General features: G+C 37.9%; 1 protein-coding gene across 2 annotated transcripts in view; it reads left to right on the top strand.

The window, feature by feature from the left end:
* PREX2 (phosphatidylinositol-3,4,5-trisphosphate dependent Rac exchange factor 2) overlaps positions 1 to 24,211 on the top strand; it is a 276,900-nt gene that overhangs the window by 83,561 nt on the left and 169,128 nt on the right. For both annotated transcript variants that reach the window (XM_069465531.1, XM_069465532.1), the window contains exons 7-10: positions 2,518 to 2,651; positions 8,493 to 8,596; positions 17,194 to 17,343; positions 19,931 to 20,075. In XM_069465531.1, the coding sequence (XP_069321632.1) occupies positions 2,518 to 2,651; positions 8,493 to 8,596; positions 17,194 to 17,343; positions 19,931 to 20,075 (533 nt within the window). The remainder of the gene's footprint in view (positions 1 to 2,517; positions 2,652 to 8,492; positions 8,597 to 17,193; positions 17,344 to 19,930; positions 20,076 to 24,211) is intronic.

Below are 24,211 nucleotides of genomic sequence, written 5' to 3'. Positions count from 1 at the left end.
TTCTGCTACAATTGTCCTAGAGATAATGCACAGACTAAATCATGGGAAATCAAAGGTACAGCATTCTTTATAGTCTAAAATATAAATGCAGTTTATATAAAGGAAAATGCCGTAAGCCGTTCTGTTAAGATGAGAATTTTTAGACAAATCTGCACATTTTGACACAGAGTCCTTTAGTATATGAACAATTCCCAGGTGATTACTTAATTACTCATGGAAGATATTTCATGTCATGATTGTAAATTACTGTCGTAGAAGTTGGTAAAAGGTGATATTGCACTAATTCTTGGAGCCTGCTGTAAATGTTAAAGACACGTCACCTCAGTGATGGAAATGTCTCATTCAGATTCAGTGAAATATAGCTGAGTGTTCTGTATATATTGTGAGATACACTTAGTAGCATAACCATGAATTTTAGCAACTATTGATGGTTGGGCTTGGTGTTGTTCCCTATAAATTTCATTAATAGTTGATGAATAAAAAGAAGTGTTGACCTCAAAAAGGTCAATTAATCTTATTCTGTTTTTTGACCGGGAGAGAGGAGTTAGTGGGGACTTACGATAATGCCTTAGTTGTAATAGATCTGTATATTAGCAAGGGGTTTAAGAGTTTCTTATGATATCAGTCTGGATTATATGATTCAAAATGTCAAACTACTCAAGTACAGGATGGAGGAAAAAGACTGAAGGGTTTGGCTGACGATAGGAACACTTTGAATCAGTTGTAAGATAAGCTTGCCATGATAGCTCAATTTCCTATAAATACTCCTTGCATTTATTAATAAAGATAATTACCAACAAGTCAGGAAATATACTGTTAAGATTTTTGTCATACAGGAATGCATCTACTGATAACTGTATATATTAATTTGAGGTACTTACTTGGAAGATTTATTTAACATGCATAGTAGGATAATATCTTCAATAGCCCTTTCATTGTGTAACAGCTTATCATGCTGGGTTGGCTTACATGGGTCACCATAAGAAATAGTCTAAGAGGAAGGTATCCTGTACCTTTTGTGAAGTTGGCTATTAATTAAAACCACTTTTCATAATGTTATAGAGATCCCTTGTACAAGAATCAACATGTTTCCTTTTTTACATTTTAATTCTATTCTAACTTTTTCCTAAGATAGAGATAGTATTCTTTAAAAGTAAGTAATAAGAAATTATTGCCACTGGAATTGGGATTTATGTTCATATTTCATGGCAGTCTTTGTGTAACGAACTTATGACAAAGTACATGAAATTCTGTAAATTTTTGCCAAATCTCCAGTTATATATCCACCTTCAAGATGAAAAGAAATAAAAAAGGAAAATGCCTAAAATTTAAACTATATTTGTAATATAAATAATCAAGTTAATATCACAAAGCTCTGTTTATTAACTTTTCATTTTGGAAGTTTCTTATTGTAGGGGTGAGTTGTCATTTTAACTTAAATTTTTATAATTGACTGGAAAAACAGTATCAGTGATTATTACGGAAATATGAAATTAATGTTCTGAATTTACAAAAACAAATATTAACATTAAGTTATATATAAATATAAACATTAAGTTAAAAATCAGACAATACCCTTAGATTTAAAGAAATCAGACATATTTGAAGACAAAATTCTCTTGCAGAGCACACATATAGATCTCTACTGAAAACATCTTTTTTTTTTTTTTTTGTCCAATTCAATGCATTAGTTATGATAGGTTAGATTGTAGAAACAAATAGACTACAACATCTACATAGGCTCAAAATAGACATTTATATGCAGCTCACACAACAGTTGGATGTTTGTGTTTTGCTCAGTGGGCAGCTTTCCTTTGTTGGTGAATCAGGGCCAGGGCTCCTTCCGTCTTGTGGTTCCTCCCCACTTCCAATGGTTAGTGCTTGTGTTAAGAATCACTTTTTTTACTATTCATGTAATCTTGGTGGGCACTCCACAAAAACCTATTTAATGAATGAGTATGCCTGTGCCAACTTTTAATAAATAGGGTGAAAGGCTCTATGGAAAGTTGCTCCCTTTAAATATTTTTTCTCATTTAATTTCTTTTCTCTTCTTTTTCATCCTGGGAGGTGGATATATAAATTGAGACCTGCCAAACATTTAAACAATCTCATATCCTTTGTGTGTATCCATGGAGCTCTTTTCCCATGCTGGGGAAAAGAGGAAAAAGAAAGGAAAATTATGAACATTAAAATTATGAATTAATTTGAAATGATCTCTTTCTAAAATGATACAGATAACGTGTATTATATATGCGTGTGTTTACATAGGTACATAAAACACCTGAAGGAGATGCAGAGTCTTTTACTATGGGTTCTGCCTGCTGAGACTGACCAGGAGGAAACTGGAAGGGGAAGGAAACCTACATTCAGTACATAACTATCCGTACAGTTTGAACTTGCTCTTGTGAAAACATTGCTTCTTAAAATAAAAACAAGAATATGTTTAAGGAGAAAAGTAATTACACCTGAAAGTTTCACCCAAGTAATCAGACATATTTGCATTTCTCCTGACTTTAGGGGTCAAACATCACCGACACCTGCACTGAGATGCTGATGTGTGGAGTCTTACTGAAAATTTCGTCTGGAAATATTCAAGAACGGGTGTTTTTTCTTTTCGATAATCTTTTGGTGTACTGCAAAAGAAAGCACAGGTAAGGTCATAAACAGGGCACGCTTAGGAAATGGTTTATGCAGCGCACGTGTTTCCCCTGTTCCTCTGCATTTCCCAGAACTCGTCATCGGTCAACTTCTTCGTGTACTCGCAGCCTATTCTGTGGTTGTTCTCCACACTTTCTTGTAAAACCTACCTGGAATGTCACTGTCATCCGATGATGCTGCCTCTCCAGAGCCCTCTCAAGGAGAGGTGCTGTTTGTCCCGAGCTCCAAACCTCAGGCCCTGGAGGAGGCTGATGTGTCTTCGCTGCTTCCTCATCCTGCTCCCTGCCATCCCCCCTTCTGTCAAGAATCCCAGCACATGTGAAGTTCATGCCATGAGTCTTCCCTATCCACTACCTTCTCCTGTTGACTCTGTTTTATAAAGTGCTTACTATCTCCCTGCCACACATGCATTCAGTAACTGCTGTAGTTCTTGAATCATTTTCTTTCTGTCCTACTCTTGTCATCATTTCTGGGGTGTTCAAAACTCACATGGATGATCTAGCCAGGATTTTAGACCTGAAAGTCCACAGTCTCTTCACCTGCAATGATCCTTTCCTTCATTACACCTGAGCCACCTGCCCTGTGGTCACACCTTTATCTTATTAACACCAATAGTTATAAAATTGAAATCTCAATTTTAAGCACCCCACTCTGAATGTCATCCCCCATCCTTCTAGCCCTCCTTCAAAAAATAGCTTAAGTATTCTCACTTAAGCTAGTTTTTGGCCATTGACCTTAACACTTTGGCTCCAAACATTGTCTAATATCGCTTTTCTTGAAGCCTCTTCTTTTATGTCACATTCTGTTTCATCTCTCTGCTCTCCTTCACAGCAAACTTTTCCTGAAAGAGTTTCATGCTGTCACTTTCTGTACCTTCTCACTTCTTACGCTGTCCTCATCCACATTCGATGAGGCTTTAGTCCAGTCTGCTCCACTGAGCTGTATGTCAGAGTCACCATGGACCTCCCTATTTCCTAATCCAGTGGTCACTTTTCTGCTCTATAAGGTTTTAGCTGTTTTGTTGGCAGCATTTAGCTTAGTTGAGCAATTCTTCCTTCTCAAAACACTATCTTCTCTTTACAAGTGTGACACCCTACCGTCCTGGCCAAGTTTTGGACTGCTGTGGGCTCTGCTTCTAACTCCTTTTTCCTCTTCATACTTGACTCTTCCTGGGTGATTTTATCTAGTCATATGGCTTCATGTTCCACATCTATGTCAGTTTCTCTCAAATCTCTGTGCTTAGCCCAGAATTCTAGAGTCCCATACTCTGCCTATTGGATATCTCAGCTGTGGTGGCTCTAAGGATTCTCAGCCATAACTTGGAAGAAATGGGATTCTTGATGTCCTTTCCTGAAGCTGCTACTCTCCTAGCTTTCCCCATCTGTTGGTTTCCTCAATGCTGAAAACTAGCAGTTAGCCTTGCTTCCTCTCTTTCCTTCAACTCCCCACATCCAATCTATTAGAAAATCTTCTTGCATCTTCTTTAAAAACATATAAAAATCTCTCCACATCTCTCTGTCTCCATCACTGCCCTTGGGTGACAGCAGTTGTCTCCTCACTGGCCCCACTGTATCCTTTCTTATTGCTGCACAACTTATGCTCTACACAGAAACCAGAGCATCATTATGACACAAATCAGATCGTGTTGTCACCTTGCTCAGAGCCCTCCTTGGCTTCCTAGAATGAAATTCACACTCCTTACCCTGGTTTGCAAATTTCCGCATGGTCCGTCCCCACCCCTGCCACTTCCGACCTCATCACATCCCACTTCTCTCAACACTGCACCCCCTGCCTTCCTGAGCCTTCTTTTTCTCCTGTTCCTTGATTATGCCATGTGTGTTCCCTTCACAAATGGCCTTTGCACCGGCCATTTTCCCTTCCCAGTGTGCCCTTTGGGTTTTTCATGGCCAGATTATTCATGTCCTTTTAGACCATACTTAAATATCACTTCCTCAGCAATGCCCTCCCTGACCACCTTGTCTAATGCAGCCTCCCAGTCACCCTTATCAGTATCTGGAAAGCACTCGTCGCTTGCTCATTCTGCCTTTGTTATTTATTTGCTTGTTTCCTGCCATCTCTGCTAGATTTGACTGCAAGGTCCGTGAGAATCTTATTTCTCATTCACTGCTATTTTCCTGGAGACTGGAGCAGACCTGCCATGCAAAAGACAACAGAATGAATGAATGAAGGAAACCCAAACTAGTCCCCTGTAGCTTGGCCATCATTAGTTTGAATAATTTTATGTATTAATGTTATTGATATAGTATTATTTGTTTTAAATCATGGCTATAATTTTTTTCTTCAGAATGTTCTTATTTTATAGGGTGTTTTCTCAAACTCTTGGAAAAATGTTTTTGCATGTTGATTAAGCAAAATAGTAGAGTGGCATTTAATTGAGAAGTGTCCTGAGCCCTTAGGTGCTTCTTCCTAACTGTATCTCGGACACTTTAGTTTTAGCGAAATGGTACTAATAGACTTCATTCAATGTAAAGGTAAAGCAGGTGGTGGAAAATGCAGAATTTTGAGTGACTATTTATTCCAGGTTCAGAAATTAGAAAACTATAGTGAAACATTTCCTGGTAGAGTGAGAATGAGAGACACAAAACTTTAAGGAAGCATCATTCTTCCTCTCTTACGATGGGTTTTCCTAAGTCAGTTAGCAAAATGCCCAGAGCAAGTTAGCAAAAATTTGGCAGCTATGTTGATGATATATGGTAATTCTGCCATGTGGATTGTAGTATTAGAATTCTCTAGTAGGAGGTATTAATTAAAAAATGCTATGACACAAACTGAGGAAACATACGACTGCAACTTGTACCTTTATTAAAGGGAACAGGTTAGGATTACAGCCAAAAGATAGTTAAATTGTTGATCTCTCTATCTTAATACACTTTAAAAATTTTTTTTATCATATGTTAAAATACATCTGTTTATTTCTTTCACTATGCTCTTGTAAATTCTTTGAATTCTATAGCAAGATTGGGATAAAGAGAAATAGGACTTAGGAAGATGTAGGAGAGGCTGCTAATTTTACTTACATGCTAACTCATTAAAAAGTTGTAATGTGAATCAAGGTGTTTTGATGCAGTTATTAAAGGCATCTGCTGGAGAATGAACTCTTTCATTACAGTCGATCTCATCTTTATGTTAATAAAGGCCTGCCATCAAGTGCAAAGCTTTTGCAAAATTAACCTTAGTGGATAAATTATGATATTGTATGGTCTTACGGCTATAATTGTTTAATAAGTTAAACAACAGGAAAAATAATCGTGCTATTTAGCAAATATCCTTAATAAATGTATAATGTGGATCAAATATATAGTGGTTAGAAATGGAAATAACTGAATAAATAGATCAATGTGTCCACTCCCTTCTGGGCTTGGAGAAACTGTGAATAAACCATCTGTTCCCTTCCTTTAGAATACTATATCTCCTTTATGAACTTCACCTTAGCATGTACTTTCTAAGAGCTAGAGATCCTTCAGGAAGTGTGAGTAAACTGAACCTCTTCCAAACTTGCATACCGTTGTGATTACAGGAATCAGGGACCTGATGAATTTATTTTAATTCTAGAATTGCATTCTGTAAAGAGCAGTGTAGCAGAGTAGACATCCCAGGCTCTGGATATTTCTAATACTATTAATCTTAAAAGAAATTAGTTTTTAAAATGTAATTTATGATATAGTATTTCATACATATTGCATAGTTTGGCTTGTCTATGAGCTTTAAAAGATAGTATCATAGTGTAGTTTTTTGCAATTTATATTTGGCATTTAATATTGTTTCTAAAATACATATCCATTTTGTGTATAGCGATAATTTCTTCACTTTACCTGCTGCATAATATTCCACTGGTTTACTATATCACAAATTTAATTAATCACAATTTAATTATTCTCTTACAAATTTATTTAATCACAATTTAATTATTTATTCTCTTATCAATGGACTTTAGGCTTGTTTCTAGTTTTCTAGCTATTATAAACATTCTTATACATGTATCCTGGTGACCACTAAACACATACTTAGGAATGAAAATCATAGACTTGAGATATGCAAATATGCAATATTATAACATAGAACATAAGTATTTTCAAACCATAGGCTTTTCAGTCTTTCAACTTCAGTAGAGCCGTTTTCTGAAAGGATCAAAAATCTCTCTATTTGAGCTACATGGTATAGAATTAATAAGACACTTATTGGAATTTCATATTGAGTATTAATTATTGTGTAAGAGAAATATATAAATCCTGTACAGAGTTCATAGCAGGATCACAAAAAAAATCAATACTTTGAAAATAGAACTCAGTAATGGATTCTTTTATATATATATGCACATGATCATTTCACTTGTGACTAAAACTGTTGCTCAGGATATTAAGCCTTTTAAATATGATTGATTTTAAGTATGATGTACCAATCTACAAGAAATTCTTTTTTTCAAGATACCAGAATACTGTTTTCTAGCTGGAAAAGTTTGTGGTTACTTTTATATTACTCTGCTCTTCATTCTTCTTTATATTTGCCCACCTATGATGGCAACCTTCATAGCTACCTGTCCTGAATTCCTAATTTATGCTCATTAACAAAGAATATTTAGAGGTTACTTTCAAAATGAACATGAGGAGTACAGGGTGGTGAAGATTTAGGGCTGACAAAGCTTCCAGTCAGACTAAATTAATCAATTTCATTAGTTTTCTTTAGTAGCAATGCAGGACTACTACATTTTGATGAAGGTGTAGGACAGTTAAGCCAGGACCGTGCAATCTTTTCTAAGGAAGGGGCCCAGGAAGTGTGATAGCATCTGGAGACACCTCCCTGTACCCATCCCATCCGTGCCAGGGCAGGTGTCTAACCGCAAGGGAGAGGAGAAGGGAGCATTGCAGTCAGTGCAGTCGCGTCTCAACTTGTGCTACCTGCAGCTATATAACACGACAGATTAATAATTATTTCAGTGTATTAAATTGTTAGCCAGACTTTTAGTCAGTGAGTCAACATAAATAATTCAGGTTAATTGGAATCTCTTGAGCGATTAGGTATTTTTTGATCTCCTTGAATCATTTCTTAGAATCTTTTGTGTGTAATTTAATAAAAGAAAAACATTTTAAAATCTTCCCTGGGTGCTTAGTGATTCAAATACAAACATCCGCAACTACCTAATTCATTGTTACAAATGTTCATCTGTAAACCTGGATTTTTTTACTTTGTGTTCCATATTTTTTAAGATGAAAGGGGGGCACTAGACTTACTATACACAAAGTTCTGAAATGTTTTGGACTATTTTAAAAATAAGTAAGGCCTTTAGGATTATTATAAATGTCTTAAGAGACTTGTTCAACAAGTACGCAGTGATCATATCATAAAAACAATAATATAGGAAAAATAGTTTTACAGATGGAGATCGCTCAGCTTAAGAATCTCCAGCACAGCCAGTTCTTTGAATAGGGATCATAAGTATTAACTGAATCTTTACTGGGGCTTCAGTAACGAAGGTGAAAGGAACAAATGAAAATTTCGGATAACCAATCTTTAGTGTCTGTCGGAGTCTGATTAGGCACCACTGAAGTCCTATAGTGAGTAATAGCACATACTCTCCCACCTGGAGGCAATCCTTAGCTCGAAACTTCAATTTATTAAAAAATTAGTCCTTAAGTCCTATCTCATAAAGCAACCAGTGGTGTTACAAATGGGAGGACACAAGTACAAAACACCGAGAGCCTAACTTTTGACATTGTGAATTGAATTGGTATATCTTTTTTCAAAGAATTGCTTAAACTATGTTGTTTTGCATTAAGTTTAATAACAAAGTCTTTGTGATTTCATTCCATCCTAAGACGGTTGAAGAACAGCAAGGCATCTACAGACGGACATCGGTACCTTTTTCGTGGCCGGATCAATACAGAGGTGATGGAAGTGGAGAATGTGGATGATGGCACAGGTAAGCGATTAGTGGCTTTTAGTGGAATGCCCATAGTAAACTCCCTCACTTGAATAATTCATTTGCAGTACATTAGAGCTTAGAAATGCGTTGTTAGGTAGAGCAGTCAGGTAGAGGGAAGAGAAAGGTGAGATAAGGGAGTGGAAGACTGTTGTAAAAGTGGGAAATTATATTTGACAAACACGCTAGCATCAAACAGAGATATAAAGAAATTGTTGAATAATGTCCTATCTGAAAATGTCCATTCCATTTTATTCATGGGACAGTCACAGTTCCTGGAACAGAGAGTGTGTGTACAGAAAATATTTAATGAATGAATTGATTTTCTTTAAGTTACAGTATGTAACTTAAAATAAGTATGTATTTATATGTAACATATAAATAAGTATATGTGTGATATTTTGTTACTATATTACATTAACTGTAGAATATAGCAAACTCTAGATTTGTTTTAGCTATACAGCTGTTACTAATATAGTTATGTTGTCAATTTGCTTATAGAGGAAAGTTGTGAATGGAGGTAGTTTGTGTAATTTTTTTTTTTTTTGAGACAGAGTCTCACTCTGTTGCCCAGGCTAGAGTGAGTGCCATGGCGTCAGCCTAGCTCACAGCAACCTCAAACTCCTGGGCTTAAGCGATCCTCCTGTCTCAGCCTCCCGAGTAGCTGGGACTACAGGCATGCACCACCATGCCCGGCTAATTTTTTCTATATATATTTTTAGCTGTCCATATAATTTCTTTCTATTTTTAGTAGAGATGGGGTCTCGCTCTTGCTCAGGCTGGTCTCGAACTCCTGAGCTCAAACGATCCGCCCACCTCGGCCTCCCGGAGAGCTAGGATTACAGGCGTGAGCCACCGCGCCCGGCCAGTTTGTGTAATTTTAAGTGCTCATTTTAAATACCTTATTACTCAGAGGTAGCAAATTTTTACTCTGTAGATTTGAAGATGTGGAATTTTATAAGCAAATTCATGAAATCATGATTAGTCACAAACATTAAGTAAAATGAAGTCAAATTTTATTTTCTATTTGGAAAAAAAAGTCTGTAAAATTAATGCTTAGTAAATTGTAGTAATCTGTAGTCTGTAAAATGTAGTAAATTAGTAAATCACATTTTCCCCCCATAATTTTAATTGGAATTTCGAAGTTATGCTTCCAGGGGAAAAGACAAGATGAAGTAAAATATATTAATTGTTGCTTAAGTGACTTTTATTTCCACCTAGAGAAATATCTTTCTAATATTCAATATAAACGTGGGGTTGAGGCACTAATTAGCTCCCCTCACCTCCCACATACCATCCTTGTCATTCCAGCGTCCCAGAGGGGAGAAGAATGTTTATAATTTGTCAGGGGCATAGATTTTCAAATGCTCACTTGTGGACAGTTTCTCTCTATCATTTTTTAGCATCTTAACAAATCGTCAATACTTAAAATAGTGAACCGTGATTGCTGCAGCTAAGGGGGAAAGACATGCAGCAAGCAAAACTCGGGGTGGTGCCTGAGACTGGGCAGTCACCTTGGGAGCCATGTCTTTGTGGTCATCGGTAGAGAGGCCCCTCCGTGGCTAACTTCTGCTGGAGATGCAGAGATCCCGCTTCAAATTCCTTTCCATGCTGCAGACTGTAATGCAGTTGCAGATACTCTCGTGCTAACATGTGGGACCTAGTGGGCTATCTTTCCACGGCAGGATGTACATGTTTTTTATAAGACAGCAATAATTTATTTTATGTTTTCTAAGACTATGTAGTGACATTTGGAATGTTATCTGTCTAAAATGTTAAGAGCTATCTTGCCTTTGTAACCTGAATATTCAAGAGAACACTCAAATGCCCACTTTATACTTCAGTTGGGAGGAAGTCAGATAATTAAGGAAGCACACTCAAAACCTCCACTCTGTTCTTTATTGGCCCTGTCTACTCCTGATGGAACCACCTCTCCCCTGTTGCTTTGGCCACCAGATGATGGGGGTGCCACCATTGGTACCATCTGCACTGGTAGTCTCAGTGAATTTTGATGGTGATTACTATGATTACTGTGCCTATGGACAGCTGGGGCAGTAAATAAAGAAATGTGAGAGCCCAGGGCCTTTGCAGTTCTCAGCTTATCTGTGTTGGGTGGTAAGGGAGTGAGGTCTTTGAGGGGTGACTTGGACAGAGCTTTTGCATGAATGGTCCTTGGATTCAATTCCATGAAAAAATTCTGTTGATGATAGTAAGATGCCAGCCTTCAGTGCTTCAGCCTCAGTTCCTGAGGGCAAGGGCATTTTGGAAGACAAGGCCGAAGACCCTGTTGAATGTGAATTAGGGGGAGGACAGGACATTGCAGGATATTTAGTTGCCGTCAATTAGTTGCCTAGTGGAGCCTCTTGACACAAATTTGCAAGGCTTAGTTTTCATTGAAAGAAGATGAAGAAATTTATTAGGCTTTATATTATCAATAAGGGCCTTTTTTCCCCTCTCTTTTTTCTTGAACACACATAAACAGCATGTAGCAGGAATTTGGCTGCAGATAGTTGCTACAAGGTCACTTAGAGAATTTTCAGGCTGCAATTGGATACCTTCCCCTAACTTCCTATGAGGAAAATTTAGTTTTCTCATGGGTGCATCCACTGGGTCTCTGGGGGAAGTGTACATCCTCTCCCAGGCTTGGAAATTCAAAAATAGAATTTTTGAAGATGGATAGGATCTTGAAGATCAACTACTACACCTCATCAACATTTCATATGATGGAAATGAGGCCAGGTTTAAAAACTAGCTTGTACAAATTTACCCAGGTTGGTACAGAGCTGGGGCTAGAGTTAAGTCTGCTAGATTTTCACGCCATGCTTTGAGCTTTGAGAAACAGACCAGAGAACAGCAGCTCTATACGGGCTTTAAATCTACAGGGACTAAGTGGAGAGCAGTGAAGGAACATGGCCCGAGTGTGCAGAGGTTGATTTTTGTTGCTTATTTCTTCTAAGAGCTGATTTCAGTTTTATACCAACTTTCCCCTTTTCTTGATGCCTTAATCATTTCCATCATAGAGTCTTCATTTATTTTTGAGGGGCTCAGGTTTTAAATCTGCTATACTTTCTATTCTGTGAATGAAGCTCTGATGCTGACAGATCTCAGCAGAGCTGATTAATGTCCATATGGCGAGTTCTCTCCACACTTGGTCCCTGGATAAATTGAATGAGGGGTGGGCAAATACAGTCCGGCTCATCTGCCGTTGCCCACACGGAAAACAAACAACTACACCATATTTAGTTATAAATAATAAAAATGAATGAATTGAGATATATTTTTAAGGATGCTTAGAACTTTTGATGGAAAATTGAATGGGAAGGTTTTCCTTCCATTTGAATTATGCAAATTCTGAGTATTTTTGTTTACTCTAGGTAGAAGTAAAATACTTTTCTAAGGAAGAAGCTCTATCAGACAGAACTTGCAGAAGAAATAATTACACTTAGAATGCTTTCGGCCAACATGTAAATATCTCAAATCTTTTGAGAAATAATGTGATTGTAATTTTATTTAAAATGCTTAATGACTTGGATTATATCATAATTATAGCTTAGTATATAAAAAATTTAATTAAATAATGGTATGATGTGCGGAAGTATAAAAATTTGTATACGTATTTATTTAAATCTATCCATGTTATTCATCATTTTATATGTTCACGGAAGATGTTAATTATTGAGTTTGTGGCCAAATTTCCATTCCACCGTTCTCTAGATTTCAACTCTTATTTCAGTGAATTTGACTTAATTCCTCTTTGAAGATTCTTTCTGGAAATTTTAGTTTGATCATGATGCTATCAGAACAATCCAGCTTAAAAGCAATAGTAAAAAAGCTATTCAACTTCCTAGAATTAATTTTCATGGTAATTTTCATAGTGCATATTTGGGAAGCCATTCAGAAAGTAGCACCAGATCACTTGTATTCTCTGGTAAGAACCAATTTATTTGTGTGGTTTGGCAGAGGGCAAGATGGTTGACCTTTGGAAAATGTGGTCCGTAGTTCAGTGTTGGGCAAACTTTAGATTTCAACACAATAGTCAAATTTGAATTGGATAAGATGAAATTTTTTTATTCTTAAGGTATTCTTTAAAAGTACATAGATTTTTTTAAAGAAAAAATTCAGTTGTCATTTTTAATATATTCCAAACCATTTTAAGGTATTGAATGCATTATTTTTATAAAATTAAATTTTGCTATTAAACAAAATTTGGAAACTGCAGAAAAATGTAAAGATGAAAAATACTAGGCAATCCTATCATGAAAAGACAAATAAATGAGAAGGTTTTAAAAAATATTTCCTTCAGTTTTCCTTTTTATGCATAGATATTAAAAAATGTTTAAAACCATGAACTGTATATTAATAATTTTGTATCCTTTTTCATTTAAAGTACCTGTATACCTGTATATCTTCATGATAGTCATCTTTATCTTCATGCCTTATCACCAAATAAACATAGTTTTTATTGCTGCGTAATAGTTAATCAAATAGATAAACCATAGTTACCTTAACAACTTTAGTATTATTGCATAACTGGGTTGAATATATTCTTAGTTAAACAGTAACAACAACAATGTTGAGAAGAGTACTAAGAGTGTAATAGTTCTTTTCTGATACATTGAAATTTTCAAGATGTTATTAATGTAAGGGAGTATATTTGGGAATTCAGAAAGGTCAAGGGATAAGCTACTTTTTAGATTTTCAAAAGGAAAAGTCAATTAGAATCTTTTTTTTGCCATAAGTAATGTCATATGTCATTTTTCTTCTATCATTTGATAAAATAAAAAAATTTATAACAAAAAATTTTCTCAACATTAAATATTCATAACATGAGTAAATTATAGTTTTAAAAATTTTCCTTAGAAATTTATGCATTCAGTGTTGATCACTAGAACAAGGATTGAATACATTATTTAGATATCAGTTTCTTGGTGTTTTCAATAATATATTCTGGCAATTTCTTCTCTTTCTTAGTCTGTGCATATAATACTTGGATATGGTCCATCTTATTGAAATGCAAATTTATTGAAAGGATACCAGCATGTCCGCTGAGATTTATAGTGCATAGGTTTTGGAAAAATCTCATCTTATTATATGAAAGTGTGCTGAATTAAGAGTAAGAAATTTGCAAACTATATAGCTTCAAGTAATTAGTCACTTGTTCAGGTCTGCCTCTTGGATTTTTCTGTTTTTGGAAGAAATCAATAACAAGAGACTGTTAAATTTGCATATTCCACATTTAATGAATGGAAATTTTAATTCCATTCTTTCTATAAAATTAATGTTTTATATCCATTAAAGATTATAATTCCTGTGTTTGCCATTTAATAAATGATTTATTCTTTTGTTAAAATTAAAAAAAAAATTCCTACTAAGGACAAAGTGATTGTTTGACTTCTCCATGATCTTAGTGAGGATGTTCTTTATGAAGAAGTTTAATTCTTATTTTGAAGAATGAAGATATTGAACATTGTTCTATGATTAAAATTATGAAGATATTTATATATCACTATATTTTTGAAATAAATAAGAAGCAATTGCTTGATTTGTATAACAGCTGGTAATTATGATATCATGACAAAGTATGTATACTGCATTTTGAGGCTTATTGTATGCATATAGAGCTGTATATATGTGTACATATGTGTGTATATTTATGATTTTTTAAATTGCTATGATTGAAATTAGCTAGCATATAAACTTTAAAAAGAAACATTATTTCTTCATTTAAAATTATTATATGACACAAGCTGTTCTTTTGAAATATTAATGTAGCAATTATGTGTTATTTGAGATATTAGATTTCATAGTCAGCTAATGATCTTGGTTTCTCTACATTGAAACAGTAGCCACAGGCACTCAGTTACATGCTCATTTGTCTGGCTCTGATTTTCACTGTGTGATTTCCAAAGGAAGTTTGAATGCACCAGCTGGTGCCAGTTAAGGCTTCATAGAGGAGGTGGGTGCACTTCAAAGAGGAGTAAAAGCCCATGAGACAAAGAGTGAGGTAGCTTGATAGGTATTCACAGGACAACCAGGATAGCAGCAGGCAAGGAAAGAATGGTGGGAACACATTAGAACATAGTGGAAAATGGCATTGGTTAGATAGAGTGAGGTCGGTCTAAGAATAGTCTTTAAAGCAAAGTCTACATGTTTTTATTTTTATTTATTTATTTATTTATTTATTTATTTGAGACAGAGTCTCGCTGTGTTGCCCTGGGTAAAGTGCAGTGGCGTCATCACAGCTCACTGCAACCTCAAGCTACTGGGCTCAAGCCATCCTCCTGCCTCAGCCTCCCCAAGTAGCTGGTACTACGGACATATGCCATGACGCCTGGCTAATTTTTCTATTTTTGGTAGAGACAGGGTCTCACTCTTGCTCAGGCTGGTCTTGAACTCTTGGCCTCAGGCAATCTTCTCACCTCCGCCTCCCAGAGTGCTAGGATTATAGGCATGAGCTACTGTGTGGAGCCCAAGGTCTACATGTTTTGACTTGATTCAGTAGTGGGGCACTGAAGACTTTTGATCTAAGAAGTGACCCGATGAGAAGTATTTAAGGAACAGCCAGCAGGATGTGAAGAGGGCAGTGATCATAATCAAGTAATCCAGGAAGGGAAGGGAGGGAGACCCAGGTTCCAGAGGTGACTGGCCCCGGGCACACACCTGTGCAGTGTCAGGAGCATTACCCTGATGATTTTGGCACGTAAACTTGTGCTCCCATGTGCTCTGTGGTAGAAATACACTATGTTGATTTTAAAGTAAGTGCAGTGTATCTGACTGTAGGCTGCATGTGGCTGCTGTGGTTCTCTTTATCTAGAGTTATGGTCCAAGGGTAACAACACTAGGGGGATTGTGGAGTCTTTAAACTGCAGTGCAAGGTTTGCTTAGGTCATCGTGCCTGACTTGGGCAGAGAGGAGACAGTCCGAAAAGCTTGTGCTTGTTTGAGATACTGGTCTTGTGAGGTGACAAGTTGAGGGGAGGGGGAAGAGTTGTAAACATGTACAATTTGAAATTTTTTCCCACCAGTTTATCATAGTTTCTCAGTTGCTTATTTTAATAGATATTAAGGAGGGATTGTACTCTAATTATGAAGTAATACTTTTTATTCGCCCACTAATGTCCATTAATACTTATCTGACATGAATTATGAGGTTCTATTAATACTACTTTGTACAGGATGTGAACATGTATTAAATACTTAAAGGTAAGAAAAGTACAAAAGTTCCTTTTAAAATGGATTGTAATTTCTTTATGGCAGAAAAACATGCTCTGCCAGTTGGAATCTCTATATTATCAGAAATTGTTATTGATTATTCTTGGGATTATGACACATATCTAAAATACAGACTAATGTCTAATACAATTCTGTTCTGACTCAAATATAACCTGGAAGTTTTAAAGACCCTACAACTGCACGGCACCATTTGATAATGCATTTTGGGGATTATTCGTCTGACCATAGATGATGTGTGGTTATTTTGGAGCTAATGCAAAAGACTTTGGGAACTGGATTATGGGAGAATGAAGGGCCAAGCACGTCTGTTTCTACTTGAAACTTACTAAATAAAATAAGTCATCTGAGGAAAAAAAAAAAAAAAACAACAAAGTGCCACAACGTCATTTTTTAAACCACTTTTAACTTTCTGTGGCTTACCTCCTGTATGCTGGCCTTTGCTGCTTGATGACTTTCAGGGCTCACAAATGAAAAGAGTCACTTTAATTGGTGCAGATGCTGACTCAGGCTTCTGTCATATGTTTTTCCATCTTGGAATCTTTGCTTTGCAGGGACTGTCATGCCAGTAAAGGTCGCTTGGAAGTTATGTCACTATTCTTTACCTGCTGTTAGGGAGAGAGCTGCCGTACAGGGTTTGCTGTTGACATTTTCAAATGCAGCATGACATTTTAGCCAAACTTTTGGTGAAGTATTGAAAAAGACAATTAAGTGCCAATTTATCCTCAAAGAAAAATTTTTTGAGTTCCCCTTCATGCTAAATATATGAAATGAAGTGGTATTAAAGAGTGTATGTTTCAACCGTGTACAATGATAATGGTTTAGTGTTTGTACATATCCATTTATTGCGACTTAGGTAAATACACACTTTATGTGTTCCATTGATCCATTCTCATTCTTATCGTGCAGCTCATAAAGTGATAGAGAATTTCTGTGGGGTGTAGACTGTCTCTGAAACCTACTCATAGAATATTATTTCAAAAGAATATTAGAAAAACAAAATGAATCAGACACCTTGAATGTTTGATTATTGAGAAGCAAATTGCTTGAATGCCATCCTTTTATTGCTTTAGAAACTTTGACAATGTTTTTGGGCATAGAGCAAATAAATGTCAATTAGTTTGTGGTGTTTGATTTCATGTAATATATTAATGTTGTGAGTTAGAAATGTTCCATTATTGAATGCTAACTGCATCCAATATATAAACATTTTAAAAATGTTTTTATGTGTTTCAATATACATTTATAAAGCAAAGATATTTTGAATAATTCAGTGGTTTTGGGACATCTGTGAATTGAATGATTATGTCGACATAATATTGTATATTACCTTTTGTTATAAATTTGCCTTTACCCGTTAATTTCCAGCTGATTTCCATAGCAGTGGACACATTGTTGTTAATGGATGGAAGATACATAACACAGCAAAAAATAAATGGTTTGTTTGTATGGCAAAAACACCTGAAGAGAAGCATGAATGGTTTGAAGCTATTTTGAAAGAAAGAGAACGGCGGAAAGGTGGGTGTATGAATTGGGCACTATTATTCTTTGTGAAGGTTCTAACTTAGCATGAGAGCAGATGATGGGAAAAAGTTACGAGAAAGGGGAAAGATGTATGATGTTCACTTTGATTTACTATGTCATGTGAGCCTTGTACTAAAATATTTTTTGAATACTTATTGTTGCTAAAATAAAAAAAAACCTTATATAGTTAGCAAAATAATTATATTATGGCTGGAAGTGTCTTTTAAATAGTTGCACTTGCTTTAAAATTTGTTCATTTTCTTTGCACTTTATTCTTGCCATTTCTAAAGCAGCATTACATAGCTTTTCTTTAAGATTTGGATATATACTGACTTTTAAAATTGTTAGGCATCAAATATAGGGTAATGCAACCCAATTAGTTGCTTGTTCACATGAGGAGGGCTAGCTCAAATTTGCTTTATGTTTTTAGAAAAAATTGCAAAAGGTATTCAGTTTGGCAGTATTCAGTTGTGTGAAGTTTATCTGCAACAAGGCACATTTCTGTAATTCTGCTTGGAAATAGAAATGCTTATGTTTCTAGTAATTACTTTACCAATTGACTTCTTAATTAAGAAGCATAACACTGTGGATTTCTTTTCCCAGAGATCTAGGAATAAAACACCTTATTGGTAATGAAATTTTGAAACACAAAGAGCCCTTTCTTCTATCTTCAGATGTTTTCCCCTGAAGAATATATACGGTTTCTACCTTGATTAAAATATTCATAGCACACATTAGTAGAAGAATTTCCAAAGCATTTTCAAATACTCCTTTGATTGATCTTGGATGTAGAAGCAGATAGAAATTTTTAAAACAAAAATTATGAATACATAACCTACCCTTTTAAGTTTTGTTGAATCTAGTAATCAATTCAAATAGCAAAGCAAATAACTTAAAAGGTGAATCAAATTTTTCATCAAATTGAAAATCTTTTCTTTTCTTTTCTTTTTTCTTTTTTTGAGACAGAGTCTCTCTCTGTTGCCTGGGCTAGAGTGCGGTGTGTCATCATAGCTCACTGCAACCTCAAACTCCTGGGCTCAAGCAATCCCCTCCCGAAGTGCTAGGATTACAAGCATGAGCCACCGGCCTGAACTTGACTGTGACCCACCCAAAACAAAAATCTGAAAGCAAAAAACAAAAACAGAAACCTCAAAATAAGAGAAAAAAGTTGTCCATTCTATAAAGCTGTTTATGATATTTATCTTTGTCATGCTCTATTCTTAAGGGATTATTCACTTTGTAGACAAATGTTAATGGTGCCTGCATTGTAAAAAATAAAATTTTAGAGACTAAAAGTAGTTCAAATATTTCTTCTTCCTCTGTGGCAGTTTCTTGTCAGTCCCAATTAAGTGCTGGTCTTCCCAGGATTTCAGCTTGGTGCTGTTCATCTAACTAGATTCTTAGCCTGCCTTGTCTATTCCCACCGGATTAACTTCCTCTTCTACACTGCCAATTTCTCAGTCTTTATGTCCAGCCTTGTCCTCTCCCCTGAACTGCACACCCATGCGTTCAGTGGAACCCAGGTCTCCCACCTGAGCGTCCACACGCAGCACACCCCTACCAGCTGGGCTCCTGGTTACTGGGGCACTTGTGCCCAACAAGCCTCCCCTCTCCGTTCAGTTACTCTCATCAGAAGCTGGGAGGCATCCTGATTTCTTCTCTCTCCTTCATGCCACTTTTCACCAGTTGCCGAGTCCTATCAATACCACCTTCAAGCCATTTTTCAACGTCATCTTCTTTGCTCTGTAGCCTCCACTCTTATTCGCAGAAGCTTGAACTTGCTTAACATTTGCAGTTTTCTTCTAATGGTCTCCCTCTTTTTAAACCTTTCCCCCTTCAGTTTGTTCCCCACACTGTCCTCTGAGCTTTGTTTCTAAAGCAACACAACTTTCTTTTGTGCACTACCCTACCCTTCTCCTCCTACTGGTTAAAACTCTTAGATGTTTCCCTGATACCTAAGGAATGGACGTAAGTTGAAACTACAGCGTGAGCAAGGATGCTGCCTAAACTGCCCAGCACCTCTCCTGTCTTCTCATCTAAAGCCCAGGGCTCCAGGGCTCTGTGTCACTTCAAATTAACTAGCCCTTGTAAACACTTTCTCTTTCTCTAGAAATACCTATTCATACTTGTGCATTTAAGACATAGCCCTTCCGTGAAAACATTCTTAACATTTCTCAAGGACAGGTGAGGTACCCTGAATATGCCTGTGTTGTATCACAACTTTTCCCCCGGGGCTCTCTCCAGGGCTTCTCTGTCCAGTGCTGCTGATATAACCCTGCACACGGGTGCCTGGCCCAGGGGTCCGTGGAGGCTGGGACCTCACTGCTTTTCTTACTCCACCGGCCTTCATTATGCCTTTGGGGCACGAGTTGCACAAAGGTGCCATAGCCTTGGGGATCTTGCCTTTATGGTCTCCCTAGTTACCCTGAGCTTCTTACAAACCAGGGCCCCATCTTACAGAGCTTGAATCCACAATCCCCAGCACATGGCAGACATGCAATAAATGCTTGTTTAGTGAAGGCATGAACAAATAAATGAAGAGACTTTTTCACTTACCTGTCCTTTCTCTCATTTTTCATAGGCTTAAAATTAGGAATGGAGCAAGACACCTGGGTGATGATCTCTGAACAGGGTGAAAAACTTTATAAAATGATGTGCAAACATGGAAATCTGATCAAAGACAGAAAAAGAAAACTGACTACGTTCCCTAAATGCTTTCTCGGAAGGTAGGGTTGATAGTCTGGGTGCGTGCCTGTTGCCTGTCTTTCTTTTGTATTCTGTCTTTTGTGTTAACGTCCCTTTAATTATTTGTTTTTCTTGTAGAAATATTCCCCTAAGCATTTTTGAATACTTGTTTACAATTGACATTTCCTGGGCCACAGCAGGATGAGGGAAAGGACAGAGAGCCAGGATCATGATCAGGAGACTTGAGGCATCCGTCTGAGACAGAGTAGGGACAGAATGTCGCCCCAGCCCCGCTGACATACCTCTCATGCTTGCTAACCACAAGACCTTGCACCACCCAGCTTGGCTATCTGAAGAAGCTAAGATAAACAACACTTCCCCGTAAATCTTGCCCAAGGCGGTCCACCCTACCACCAGCACGCACAAGACCAGGAGAATGACCTATCATGACCCCTTGCCTCCTTAGACCACTAGCCTCCCCGCCCCAGAAGGGGCTTTTCCGCCATTTGTTAATCATGCCATGTGTTAACAGGATTTCCTACTGCACCTGTGCACCCGCACGTGTAACGGTGCTCACTTACCTCATGAATTATTCTGTCACCCTCCTAAAGACATCACGAAGCCCTACCTTCAAGGAGCCAGCCAGAGAACTCTTCCTCCTATGCTGTCTTCCTTGTGCTCTAGCATAAGACCCAGTAAGCCTTGTCTGGGGAAGTTCTTGGCCTCGTGTCAATTTCTGTTGCATGGGAGCCCAAGAACCTGCAGTTGGTAACACTTCCATTCATTCATGATTTCCACAATTTCTGATATGCCGGGATCCCAGGGCAAAGTGGAGATTGGGGCCAGGCAGGGAGTGGCTGGCGGGTGGCCTGTGGGGGACAGGATGACTGGTTTGGCATGGACATGGGTACAGGGCCTGAAAGTCAGGGAAGATGAGCGAGCTGAGGACACACAGTCTAAACTACTGGTAAATGCACAATTTGGACAGCTGGGCTCAGGATGGGATGTATGGAGGAAGAGTCTGAGAAGTGGGCCCTGTGAGGGCAGGCACAGAGCACCGGGCACGAGGTCGCCCTGGTTTTCAGCACAGGGTAGATTGCAGGTTTGCTGTTTGGTGTCTGCAGACGGTGTTAAGTGGGATTCCCTGGCTGGTCTAATCAGGGCAGGGCCGAAAGGAAGGCTGGCTGCCTTTGGGTCACTCTTCTGAGGCCAGGCTCTGTGCTGGCTTCTTCTGTACATGATTTGTAATAATTGAATACATACTTAGGAGGTGAGTAACTTTATACTTTCTAAAGATGCAGAAACTGGCTCATGGAACTCAACAATTTTGTTTGGTTAGTGAATGCCAACGTCAATTCTGTGAAGTAGACTGGAGTAGTAGTTCAAAGTCCAGACTGCAATCAGACGCTTTCTGTTTAATTCCTGGTGCTACCACCAGTTTGTTGTGTGATTTAGGAAAGTTAAGTTTCTATTTCCTCTGGAAACATGGAGATGATCGTAGTGTTTACCTGTAGTGCCTACTAGGTTGTCTTTTTAACTAGCTATGGGGACACGTAACATACCCACAGGCCACCACTACCCCCAGAACAACCAGCTCAGAACAACAACTCCTGCCAAATATACAGGACAGGAAACCCTCTGCCTGTGAGGCAGTGACTGGATCTCTCCGTCAGTGGGCTGGTCCTCACAGCTGCAGGTGAGCTCTGCTGTGGGCAGCTAGCCCCCCAGGTGATAGCTCTTGTGCAAGGAAAAGTGCAGGTGTGCGTTCACCTTGGCATAGAAGCCCCATGAGCAAAAAGACAGTATCTCAGTAACAACTCCATGGGTATAACCTCCAGAGTCCTCGCTGGGACTTGCTCACGTTCAAAAGTCACTTCAAGCTGTGGCTTCCCACCAGGTTTTTAGATGTGTACAGTTTATCCCTTAAAGGTCATTTTTACCATAGCAATGCTGCCTAGTAACAGCTGACATCCTACCCTCATCAGGTGTCTGGAGAGACACAGCTAGGAAGTTAGCCAGTGTCCAGTTTGTCCTGTTTGAAGGAGAATGGGTTTTGCTAACTCTTCCCCCACACTGTCTCACATGGTTACAGTCCTGGTTAGTTGTCACGGTATGTAAAGCAGCTCCCGGAGCACCCGGTAGGTCCGAGAGACTCAGTGGATGTTAGCTGTGTTTATCATGGCCTTTTCCGCAACAGCGCACTGCCGCTGTCTGACAGCCCAAGGTTGAGGTTATTTCTGAGTGAATCGTGATCCTTCAGCAGAGTGTTGATGGAGTCTTCCTGTTACCTGAGTATGTCCCATGATAAACCACTCATTCACTTCCTTTCTATCCCTTCCACTCCCTTTTTAAAAGACTACCAATTCATAGCAATATGTAAATTGGCTCCTCCCCTTATTTTAATTTGGTTAAATTAGTGCAATTTTCAAGAATCTGGTGCCATCAGAATGGAGAATTATGGTTCAACTACGTATTGGCCATCTCAACCCACTTGTCAACTGCTGATGTTTAGTAAGAGCTCACTATGTGCTAGGTGATTTGCCGAGTTTTCCATGTCCCTCATCTCCTGTAATCCTCTGTCATCCTCTGTCAGCTACACCACTGACTTTCTTATTATTATCTCTGTGTTATTGATGAATACACTGAGGTTTAGAGAGCTAAAGTTACTAACACAAGGTCACACAGTAGTGGAAGCAGAAATAGGATTTACATCCAAGTAGTCTCATTGCAAAGTACTTGGTCTTAACTGCTGTACTTTGTTGCACCTTTTCTTATTTTCCTTCTTTTCGATCGTTCTTATTTAATAAAAGAATAAAAAATATTTTAGCAACTTTTTCTGCCTTAAAGTGTATTTTTTAGACTGGACAATTGACTTTTAGCATTTTAAATCCCTTGATTATTTGACTTTTGCCATTTTTGTTGCTTTTGGTTTTGAAATAAATGGAAAAATAATTTCCTGATGCTTTCCACAGCCATGTTTCTCTGGCCAAAACCCCAAAATCAGTCTAAAATAAATTCATTTGTTTATGTAAAAGTACAAATGTTAGATTTTTAAAACATGAGCACGATAACATTTTTTATTTGTAAAATGTCTCTGTGTTTAGTGTTCTCTTAATTATACCACATGACCATTTTTTAAAAATTGCTACATCGCTGAGTCTCTCCTAAGTGACACAGAGCATCATCCCTATTATCTGTGATGCCTGAGGCTGCCCTGCAGTGGTGAAAGATGTGAGCTGTAATCCTCGGTGGCCTTCACAGCCACAGCACAGGTGTGTGTAGACAGTTCTGATGGATGGTTCTGCGCTGGAGGACTCCTTAGGGAGGACAGTTTAGATACAATAATGAATTTACCAAGTAATTTTAAAATTTCAAAACAAGGCAGTAAAATTTTTCTATGTCTTTTGGTGTGTATTAATTTTCTATTGGGGCATACCAAATTAGCATGTACTTAGCTGCTTAAAGCAACACCCATTCATTAGCTCACTTGCAGTCAGGAGTCCAGGAAAACTCAACTGGGTTCCCTGCTCAGGGTCCCACAATGCCAAAATAAAGGTGTTGGCCAGACTGGGCTCTTATCTTGAGAATCTGGGGAAAGGTTCACTTACAAGAGCATTCATGTCGTTGGCTGTATTCAGCTCCTCGAGGTTGCAAGAATGAGGTCCCTGTTTCCTTGCTGACTGGCAGCCAAGGGTTGCTCTCAGCTTCTGCAGGCTGCATTCCTTGGTACAGGGCCTCTTCATCTTCAGAGCTAGCAGAGGCACACTGAATCCTTCTCATGCTTTTAATTTCTGTGACTTCCTCTCGTGCCACCAGCCTGAGAAAACTCTGCTTCAAAGGGCTCAACTGATTGGGTCAGGCCCAGTAGGATAATTTATATGCTTTTAAGTCAACTGACTTAGGATTTTAATTATATATATGAAATCCCTTCACAGCAGTTCCTAGACGAGTATTTAATTGAAAAGCCAAGGATGGGAATCTTGGTAGGGGTGGGAGGGCTGTGAGAAGATTTCTTTAGAATTCTGCCTACTACATGGTACATGTAGTTTTTTTTTCCCTGCTGGATTTTTAAACTCACTGGTTCTCTGTGCCTGGGAAGCCACCTTAAAGACAGTTTAACTCTTTATATTTAATAATACAATGACTATATTAAATAGTCATTGTTACTCTATCCAGT

This window comes from Eulemur rufifrons, chromosome 3, assembly GCF_041146395.1.
Source record: "Eulemur rufifrons isolate Redbay chromosome 3, OSU_ERuf_1, whole genome shotgun sequence".
NCBI classification, from domain to species: domain Eukaryota; kingdom Metazoa; phylum Chordata; class Mammalia; order Primates; family Lemuridae; genus Eulemur; species Eulemur rufifrons.
The sequence above is the reverse complement of the archived record's forward strand: the minus strand, read 5'-3'. Positions and strand labels throughout refer to the sequence as shown.